Source organism: Fringilla coelebs (assembly GCF_963513975.1).
Source record: "Fringilla coelebs genome assembly, chromosome: 6".
NCBI classification, from domain to species: domain Eukaryota; kingdom Metazoa; phylum Chordata; class Aves; order Passeriformes; family Fringillidae; genus Fringilla; species Fringilla coelebs.
In genome coordinates, this window is record NC_140034.1 from 29463602 (window position 1) to 29474395 (window position 10794).

Below are 10794 nucleotides of genomic sequence, written 5' to 3' on the forward strand. Positions count from 1 at the left end.
ATATAGGTGCTCTGTAGCTAGTTTCAGCGTCCCATTTCACCATCTTCATTTTGCAGGCAAATGTGTAACACATTAATTCTTGTAAAATGTAAACGGGAGGCAAAGTTTAACAGTAGCCTGTCTTATCAGTACTTTGAATCCTAGATTATGACTTAATATTCAAATGTCTCTCAATCAATTTAGATCTAGCTTTGCTTCCAGAAATAGTTATTATAATTCCCATATGAATGAATGACTAGTTTTCGCTGCATTGAGTGAGAATACATAATTTTCAATGGCCAAATATGGGATAATTGCACTAAAAATTAATGCATCTGGAAAAACTCTGTAAGAAGAGGAAAAGGGTGAGGCATTGATACTTTTTTTAGTCCTGTCCTACTTACATGCAAGCACATGACTATTTTGTACAATCCTAGCTGCTCCTATCTATTTCCACAAACTGTGAATTACAAACCCCAAAATGCCTGTGGAAGGAATTTTTCCATCAGTCCTGTAGTCAGTGGCTTCCTTCAATTCCCTGCTCATGCCCACACACCCAGCAGTGAATCCCTGATCAGAGCTGAGTGTGGTGCCAACTGTTGCCTGCCACTCCTGACCTGTCAGCCAGAGCCAGTCAAGGCAGGCATCCACCAGGGCTGACTTAGCATGCCCTTTGCATACTTGCTTAACATTTTAAGCTCCAATTAGTTGAAATTTATGTCCAGTATCACCCTATTAATTGACACTAATACCTGAGATAACCTTTCTGCCCAGCCAAAACTTTCAAATTAGCAAGCCAGCCAAGTGAAAAAAGTGCCATGGTTCTAAACAACGATATGCAAAAGTCATTGGCAAACTTCTGTGTTGGTCAGACATCTGGAAGAGTTCCCATGCTTTCAAGACACAAAAAATTTCACCATGGTATGAATTTCAGAATAATTACCTTCGGTGGGAATCTTCTTGAGAGCAGTGGAGGCTGTTGACTTTGCCTTAACAGATTCACAGGTTAATAAAGTTGTATTTCATTATGAAAAGGCCTATTTTCAGCAACATTTCATTAATACTGCATACACTATTAAAATGAGTATTTCACATTTATGTTTAAATGTTCGTATCGCTAAAATTTCATTTTTGCCTAAAATGTTTAAATGAATATCCGTATTGTAAAATGTTTTACATGTCATGTTTCTTTACATTTGACAATTCCATCCAACTTCTCTGCCCAACCCCAACAATATCTGGAAATATTTTAATATTTTGATTGCAAGGGGATACTAGGAAATTACAGTGGTGCCCCAGTAAAATGCCTCCTAATGAAAAGTAAATTGGGGACAAACATTAAATATATCTTACATATCTTCATCTTTTTGAAAAGAGTAAAATTGGTTTTATATAATTACAGATCACATCTAGTGACTATTTTTAATGCCTTTCAAGAAAATAAGAGCAAAGAGGAACAGAAAGTTTCCCAACAAATGTATAAATTTTTTTTTTTAATTAACATTGGATTATAAAGTTAGCATAAAGTCTTATCTTTTCAAACAGGTCCAGTGAAACTCAGCTAACTAACTACATACACAGTTTGATACACGCTTTAACTGCTATCCTAAATCAAACTTGAGCATGTTCCAGTCTCTACATAGTTCAAACTAAGACACTGACTGGTTCCATTACTTTTATGAAAATGTCCCAGATCATTCTGTACTTCCCTTTTTAGCTACTACTTTTTGAAAAAAAAGTCGAAGAGCCCAGTTATAAGAAGTCTTGGTGAAGAACACAAATGCCCATGGAAAGTGTGCAGCTTATGATTGCAGTATCTGGGTCAAGTAGCAAAGAAAGGATAGCAAAGATTAAGGATTAAAAAGTGCCTAAGATATATGAATGATGATGTGAAAATAATTGTGATTGTAACAATTCTGGGTTTATACAACAGAAGTTTTATTCTTGTGCATTAGTACAATAAAGACTTCACTTCTTTATCTCGGGCTTTGAAGAGATCGGGGAAGATGAGTAAGCTGTCAGTTTCAATTAATGTTTTGTCATAAATATTTATAGCCCATGGAAAACAATTGCATGACTCTTTAGGATTGAGCTAATTATTTATAAATCACATTCTAAATCTATTAACATAATTCTTTTACAGAAGCTTTGGCTTTTAGTAAATGAATATTAAAATGTCTGGGTTACAATAAATGGGACAGAAGAATCTTTCTAAAGTGAGTGAGTGAGTATGAGAGGTTTCCTTTCACTTGTTCCACTTAGGTCTACCCTAAGGCTTTTTCTTTATAAGCCTTGAAATATATTGCTTCTTTTGTTCCAAGTGTCAAAATTAAAACGATGAAGTGTAAATTGTTACTAATAGAAAACCATGAGCTAACAAGCCTACATCAGTTAGGACATGGATGCAGTAAAAGCAGTCATAGGTCTGATGGGAGTTTCCAAATTCCAGGGGGTTTAGTCTCATTTTTCAACCAAAAAATATTTGAAATAAAACAAAAGACAATATTTTGTAGGTTGCAAGTCCCAGATCTCGTTTATTTATAAAGCAATAAATATTAGAAGCACAAATAAATTGCACGGGTGTGTAAACAAACTGTACAATGACTGAAGAGTTCGGGAAGGTTTGCCAGAAGACTCCAAGAAGCATATTGTCGTCATCCTGAGTGGGGAGTAAATTGAGGGGGGAAGTGCTTAGAAGCACTTGCGGTGTACAATGGATGGACCAGCTTCATCATACTCCTGTTTGCTGATCCACATTTGCTGGAAGGTGGACAGAGATGCTAGAATGGAGCCACCAATCCAGACAGAGTACTTGCGTTCAGGAGGAGCAATGATCTAGGATAAAGAAAAGCAACAAAATCCTCATTTCTGAACAATGAATCCATACTGTCAATGCTACACACCACTAGGTATTTCCCCAAGCAAGTAAAGAACCATTTCTATAATGGTATTGGTCTTCAGCAGCTCTTAAAATACATGTAATGCATTAAAAAAAAAATGTAATCATATTTTCTTCTCTTCTAACACTTGCTTCTGACCAACATAATTATTCTGATTAAATGGAATTTCTGCTCATCGGCCCATCAGCAGTTGATCTCATTTCTGAGTTGTTCCCATACCCCAGTTTAATGAAGCTGACATTGTCTCCTCCTTTATTCACATTTTATAACACAGAGCCAAGTTCCTTACCTTGATCTTCATAGTGCTAGGAGCAAGAGCAGTGATTTCTTTCTGCATGCGATCAGCGATGCCAGGGTACATTGTTGTACCACCCGAGAGGACGTTGTTAGCATAGAGGTCCTTACGGATATCAATGTCACACTTCATGATGCTGTTATAGGTAGTTTCATGGATACCAGCAGATTCCATACCTTGAGAAAAAAAAAAAGATAGTATCCCAGTGAATTATACAAGAGGTCTCCACGAAATGAAGTGTTGGCATTCCTGATCATCATTAACATGAACTTCTTTGGCCTTTTTCTTGTAAAAACGCTTCCTGATCATAAAGTGTTACAGAAAAACATTTAAAAAATAGAATTACAAAACTAATTTAGGAAATAAAGATTATTTGTTAGAAAAAGCAAGAATCATAATGCATGTGCAAAGGCAAGAAACTCAAAATATACAGTAAGATAACAAGTAGACATGTGAGATAAGCTCATTTAGTATATGACAATGGAAGAAGGGTATCAAAAACAGAAAACATGACTATTGGTTTACTCAGTCTCACTGAAAGCATTAGCTGAATATAGTAAAGGCAGCAAATGCAGACAATAGAAATAATTGAAGCAGAACTGAAGAAGACAATAGTAACTTCTTCAGTCTGCTCAAAATGTATTCCATACTACTCAGAATCATCAAGGCAAGACATAACCTTGACACAGAATGAAGATATTAGTACTTGATGGTAAGAAAAAAGAAACAAGAAGCAAGTGGTTGTAGGATGCATTCCAATTTGTTAATTTTAACAGGTGCTTCCTGAAAGGGCTGACACTGGATCCACAGTAAGAAGTCAGCTGATGAACAACTGCATGTACTACTTGGGACTTAAGAGTATAACATTTGCTGTATCCGTCAGCTGCACGCACGACCAGCAAGGCTTACCATCTCGACCATGGCAATGTTAATTAGAGTGTATATAAATACACACACACCTTCACTCCATGTCCTTCCCCTCTCTGACACTTTATTTCTTCATGGAAATAGATACTGTTTCGAGTATAAGCCTTACAAATCCAGCTCTGAAGGCTATTCTTGCCATCAGTGACACAGAATCATAAAATGTCTTGAGTTGGAAGGGACCTATAAAGATCACTGAGTCCAACTCCTTAATGATGGTACTCTAACTGTATGTTTTGTCATTAAAAAACTGTGACCCTAAAACTTTATCTAAACCTTGCAGCAAGAGCCTGGAACTCAGCTAATTACCAGATGAGCTCACATCAAGCCCATCTCACAGGAACCAAATGATCTAAATAATTATTCATTCATGTCCGATTTTGTGCCAAATTTAGGTAAGCAGGAAGAGGAGCGGGGCACCTTCCAAATCTTCTGATTCATTCATACCTCCTACAGAAAGGAGAATTTCCTGGGAACACTTACCAATAAAGGATGGCTGGAATAAGGTTTCAGGGCAGCGGAAACGTTCGTTACCAATTGTGATCACTTGACCATCAGGTAATTCATAGCTCTTTTCCAGAGAGGAGGAAGAGGCAGCAGTGGCCATTTCATTCTCAAAGTCCAGAGCAACATAGCACAACTTCTCCTTGATGTCACGAACAATCTCACGTTCCGCTGTAGATACAGGAGAATCAAATCAAGCTTTGGATGAGCACAATACTAGAGAAGATGATGTGAGATATGTGAGGATTTTCACAGCAGAGACAAGCTGAAGGACTGACCTGTTGTCACAAAGGAGTAGCCACGCTCCGTGAGGATCTTCATGAGGTAGTCAGTCAGATCCCTGCCAGCCAGATCCAGACGCATGATAGCATGAGGCAAGGCATACCCTTCATAAATAGGTACATTGTGGGTGACACCATCTCCAGAATCAAGGACAATACCTGGGAGAGAAATGCCAGAGAGCAGCTGGAATCACCTAGCAAACGCTTAGAGCCCTTACACACAGGAAGCAGCACGAAACACAAACAAAATAAAGGATTTTTCAGGCAGTATAAAGTAGCATCATTCTTTTTCAGTCACAAAGATCTTTCCAATTTTTTCTGCCTTTGCCTGCCTGGACATTTGTGAGGGGTGTGAATTTTCACACAGAATTGTTCAACGCATATTTTAAGATAATCCATAACACCTGTCTTCCACCGCCGCTATACTGGGCAGTAAGAATATTTGCAATAGCGACTGTCTTGGTCTGATAACAGGTGTCTTTTGGTCCAGTCTAAACCCTTAAACTGGTGTAACACTTTGTGACTGCAGTACCCCTACAGGAACATCTCCTCATTTGCACCACAACAAGCAGTGGCACAGTCAGTTCCAAGGTGCCTGTCCAAAAGCTATGCAGTTTGTCTGCAGAAAGAACAATGTGAACCTATTTTGGACTGGCTTTTATACTACTGTTATCATTCTTTGTATAAACCAAAACTACAATTTTTTCTGTAAATTGAATGAGTTATGGCATGTTTTCCTATTTGGAATAGAAAGGAAGGAGAGTTCCAGAACGGAAATAGTATCTAAATGGTGTTTACTTGTTTGTTTTACCTGTTGTACGACCAGAAGCATACAGGGACAGGACAGCCTGGATTGCCACATACATAGCAGGTACATTGAAGGTCTCAAACATGATCTGGGTCATCTTTTCACGATTAGCCTTAGGGTTCAAGGGGGCTTCTGTGAGCAAAGTAGGGTGCTCCTCAGGGGCCACACGGAGTTCATTGTAGAAAGTGTGGTGCCAGATCTTTTCCATGTCATCCCAGTTGGTGATGATGCCATGTTCAATTGGGTATTTCAAAGTAAGGATACCTCTTTTGCTCTGAGCTTCATCACCCACATAGGAATCTTTTTGACCCATACCAACCATAACACCCTAAGAGAAGAAAACACAGAAAAGCATTATTTGAGGAAGATGGCATGACAGACCCCGAACAACTACATCACAGATAGCTGGTCTGAAGCTGAATCAGGAGAGGTTTAGGCTGGAGATTAGAAAAACGTTCTTCATGCAGAGGGTGATTGGCACTGGAACAGGCTCCTCAGGGAAGTGGCCACAGCACCAGCCCTGACAGGATTCAAGGAGCATTTGGGCAACTGTCTAAGGCACATGGTGTGACTCCCAGGGCTGTCCCATGCAGGGCCAGGAACTGGACTTTGATGATTCTTGGTCCCTTCCAAGCCAGGATATCCTATCCTATCCTATGATTCTGCAATTCTAATTATCTTATTTTCAAAAAAGGTACTAGAAGTCACACTCCTGAAAGGCTGTTTGGGAAAATAAATTTAACATTATTAAAATATTAGGTTAGCAGAATCTGAGGTGTTCTCATAAAATCTTTTTTTCCTTCCATAAGATTAATGGATTTTCCCCCATTTATAATTCACCTCTTATATTCATATTCTTTTTTCTTATTTGTTTCTTTCAGATTTCCAAAAATCTGACTGAAAGTAAACTGCATAGGAGTTCCACTGAGCAGGAAATAGAGTTTGTAAACAGGATGATACAGAGATAAATTAGCATTCTAGTGATCGAAGAAACTTCATATTACTTTGCAACCTTAGCAGTAATTTATCCAGGATAAAAAAAAAATACAAATTGCAAATGTTTTCATTTTAAAAACCACTTTTTATGGAGCGTCCTGCCTCGGTCCTGCCTCTGAATTTACCTGGTGCCTCGGGCGACCGACGATGGACGGGAATACGGCCCTGGGGGCATCGTCTCCGGCAAAGCCCGCCTTGACCAGCCCCGAGCCATTGTCGCACACCAGTGCGGTGGTTTCCTCGTCGTCACACATCTTGGGGAGGAAGCACGAACCTGGAAAACAGCAGGGCGGCACGTTCAGAGCCCCGCGGGCAGCCCCTCCGCGCCCTCCCGCCCGCCATCCCGGAGGGCACGGCCGGATCGCTGCGGCGGCCGCGGGAAATTTGAGTCGTCCCGGGAGGATGCTCGACGGCTCGCAGGCAGGGCTCTAAACGGGATCCGTCAGCCCCTTTCTTCTCCGCGTTTTAAAAGCCGCCTCAGCTAGCAAGACGCTCAATTCGGGCATCATTAGCGGATCCCTCTGGCCGCAGATCGAAAAGGGAGGGAAAGCTTTTTAAATCGCGGAGATGTGTCCTGCCCACAGCGCATCGGGACGGCGGAGCGGCGCGCCCGTCGGAGCGCGGCCGGTGCTGCGCGGGGGCCGGGCGGGCGCTGTCCCCGGCAGAAGCGGCGCCCAGCCGGGAGCCGCACGGCCCGAGCTCCGGCCGCGCCTGCACGACCCTCCCGTCCATCCCTCCCGTGTATTCCATCCCGTCCCGTCCCACCCAAAGCCTCCCGGCCCGCCCCTCGGGGCTGCGGTGCCGCCGCGCTACTCACCAGATCAGCACCGGCGGCGGGGGGGCAGCGGAGGAGACCCTGGGTGCTGGCTCGGCGGAGACGCCCCGATTTATACCCCCCGAGGGGCAGCGTGGTCCGGGGCCGCGGCGGGCCGGGGCAGCCACCTTGTCCTTATTTGGTCGGCGCCGCGGCACGGAGCGGCCGCGCAGCCATGAATGGAGCCGGGCCAGCCCCGGCGCGGCGCGGCCGCCCGGCCCATGTAAGGCAGGCGCGGGGCAGCGCGGCCCCGGCCGCCGCATGGCCAAATAGGGAGCCCAGCGCAGCCCCCGGGGGTCAGCGCCGCCGGGCAGGGGCCGGGCAGGGCCGGGAAGGGACCGCCGCGCCCGCAGCCCCGCTCGGCCCCCGGGGTCAGCGCCCGCCGGAGCCCGGCCCGGTGCGGCGCCTCAAACTCGTGATGCTCGGGCTTGGCGCAGGGTGCGAGGGAAGCCGCGCGGGTGTTCTCTCGCCCGGCTTTTCATTTTTCCACCGAAAAGAAAAGGCCAGTCGAGCTTCCATTTAATCGGGGAGTGATAAGGTTACTTCGGTGCCAACAACCGAGGCTCCTCTCCTGCGTGGGGGCGGCATCTGCTCTTCTGTGTTGCCTTAGGAAGGCGCAGTGCACACTCAATTTCTTTTAAACTTTGATGCGCACATGCTGCAAAAATCACCCTTTTCTCTGCTTGTGACTGACATCTATAGCTCAAAATGGGATGTGCTCACTTGTGTTAATATGCATATACTTAAACTCCTCATCTTTGCTCTTTTAATGCACACCAGATCAGTAAGAGATACTGATATGTCTAGGGCGGAGGACAAGATATGGAAATAGCTTGGACAAAACCCAGCTATGGTATTAATGTAATGTGACAGTTGTTTTCCTGCTCAGTTGTTGAAACATCCACATTGATAATTTGTTCCAGCGGTGGAACCTAGAAAATCCATGTGTCTTCAGGACTTTTTTTTGTTTGTTAAAAATAGAAAGACTGGAGAGGCATCCCTTGAGTGGGTTTGGCCTGGTATGTGAAAGCAGATTGTCAACTCATGTCCCAGATAAACTCATTACAGTGGAGTACAGTGTCCTCCAGGAGCTCATCTTGTAAAATGCCCCGTGTCTGCCTGTGAACCAGTGCTAGGATGCAGTGGGAGAACTGAGGTTTGGGAGGGACAGGGAGGAATGGTGAGATTCAAAGACAAGAGAGGAACCCTCAAGTGGATCAGCTGCTTAAACACAGGTCCAGTTTATGAGATGCCATACAAAGGCTGGCAGACATCACATCTTAAATTATGAGGAAGGAAAGAGCTTGTGAATGCTACACAATCTGCAGTCTAGGGGCTTTGAGAAGTGTTCAGGGAAGAGCAATCTGCACAGTGGTTTAGCTCTGACAAAACACAAACAACTGGAAATCACTATTTGTTTCCAAACTATATCCAAAGGGGGCGTCAGAGACCCTCAGACTTTGATGATTTCTGAAATCAGAGATTGTGGAATCAGTTTCCTTGTTTCTAGCACAATTAATGAGGTGGTTAGCTCCACCCCAACCCCAGTTTATCTTGGGTTTGTGCCAAATTATGAGCACAGCTCTGAAAGAGATGGTAGCAGCAAACTTCTTGGATAAGCTCCTGCTTTTCTTCAAGTGCTGTGAGGAAAGAGAACCTGTTCCAGGTGAGACACCATTTTTGTACAGAGTTGTGTATGTATATTTAATACATCAGTATATATAAATCTATATGCCCATATATGTTTTATGTGCAAGTATTTATCTGTGTGTATATGTATTTATTTATATATTGTTTTTTTCTTTTTCTTAGCTACCTAAGAAAGGCTGTGTAGGACTGTGAAATGCAGTGACCTCAAAAGGTCAAAGCAGCAAAACACTGTGATTCAATGCCTCTGCTCTGGACAAGCTTGGGCTCTTTGTTTGCTTTGTCTTGATGGAAAATCAACCACAATCAATACTGGTGGGATAAGGACCCCAGGCAAGAATATGTTTGTCTAAATTGATCAGTCCACGTAACAGACACTTGGAAATGCTTTGGTGATAGCAATGCCTGTTTATCCAAGAATTCATACAGATGCAAGGGTTTCTACGCATATACACCCTGGCACAGACCACCCTTTCAAAGTGAAAAATACCATATGCTGCTTTCAATTTTAAAAAGTCAGCATATTTTACCCCATGGTAAGTTGCCATCTATAGTTTAAATCTGCTTATTTTTTTCCCTAGCACATCTTTTCTACAGAAACCATATAATGTGAGGGATTGACCAGCTTTGCCAGCACTAGAGATTAGTTTACAGTGTTATCTCAGCTGTTGCTCCGTTCAGAGGTGTTGCAGTATTTACATAGAAGTCCACTGCTGATAGCTGCATTGAATTCCTCCCCAATCAGACCCTCTCTGACACATCCTACATTCCCTCTGGCTAGGGAGAGACAGGCTCTCCTGAAACTGAGACAGAGCCAGCTCTCACTGAAAAATCTATGAAGCACTTTGTATTTTCTTGTTTACTGCCTAACTAAATTTTTGTTTTCTGTATTATCTCCTCAAGTTTTACATTTCTAATCCAGCAGGACTCACAGTTAGAACGCTGGTGCACTTGAGAACTCATCAGTCCACACACCAACTCCCTCCCATATATTGCAAGGTCAAATGAAAAGGGCACCACGCAGCAATAATTCCAAAATATCATTTCCTTCCTTGTAGCCACTTGAAAAATGCCCAGCTAAAGTTATTCCTTAGGCCAAAACAATTCTGCTTTCTGCAATAAAGTGTCGTCACAGACTCAAGTAAAGCAGAGAAGCAAAAACCTGCTGAGGTCTGTTATGCAATGTCATCTGCAGGAATAACACTCCAGCTCTGGCTGACCAGGGCTCCCACATGCTGTGTGCATTTCTCATGACTTAGCTGTTGGGAGTGACCCCAGGGACAGGGGGAACACGGGCAGGACAGGGTGTGGAGGGCAGACAGATCTGCAGTGGACGTGATCTGCGTGTCCCTAGAACAGCCTGAACACACAGGAGCATCAATGTGTGTGATTATTAATAGGAGAGCAAAATTAAATACATGTATGTCTGTATATATAGAGAGAGAGATGTGTATACATATATATATATATATATATATATATATATGTATATGTGAGACACATGCATATGGGCAAAACTGGATGTGATGTTCTACCAACAAGACGCTGTTGTGGCTGCAGCCAAAGTCAGAACATGAGTCCTTACCTCTGCATGGTAAAAATGTGAACAAAAAAAATTCACACTGCCTAGAAATCCTCACAACTGC

The 10794-nt window shown here is 43.0% G+C and overlaps 1 protein-coding gene across 1 annotated transcript; it reads right to left on the bottom strand.

The window, feature by feature from the left end:
• Window positions 1-2484: 2484 nt before the first annotated feature.
• On the bottom strand, window positions 2485-7661 carry ACTC1 (actin alpha cardiac muscle 1). The gene is made up of 7 exons (XM_084208807.1): window positions 7505-7661; window positions 6813-6961; window positions 5695-6019; window positions 4881-5042; window positions 4582-4773; window positions 3169-3350; window positions 2485-2814 (listed from the first exon to the last, which is right to left on the bottom strand). Exons 2-7 carry the CDS (start codon window positions 6939-6941, stop codon window positions 2671-2673), a joined length of 1134 nt encoding a protein of 377 aa, XP_084064933.1. The 5' UTR covers window positions 6942-6961; window positions 7505-7661; the 3' UTR covers window positions 2485-2670.
• Window positions 7662-10794: the final 3133 nt, after the last annotated feature.

Excerpts from the sequence above, each read along its gene's own strand:
- ACTC1 (XM_084208807.1), bottom strand. The coding sequence starts at position 6,941 with ATGTGTGACGACGAGGAAACCACCGCACTGGTGTGCGACAATGGCTCG. Across the intron at positions 3,351-4,581 it reads ATTCCAGCCATCCTTTATTG|GTATGGAATCTGCTGGTATC; the intron begins GTAAGTGTTCCC and ends TTTTTTCTCAAG. Across the intron at positions 2,815-3,168 it reads CTAGCACTATGAAGATCAAG|ATCATTGCTCCTCCTGAACG; the intron begins GTAAGGAACTTG and ends TCTTTATCCTAG.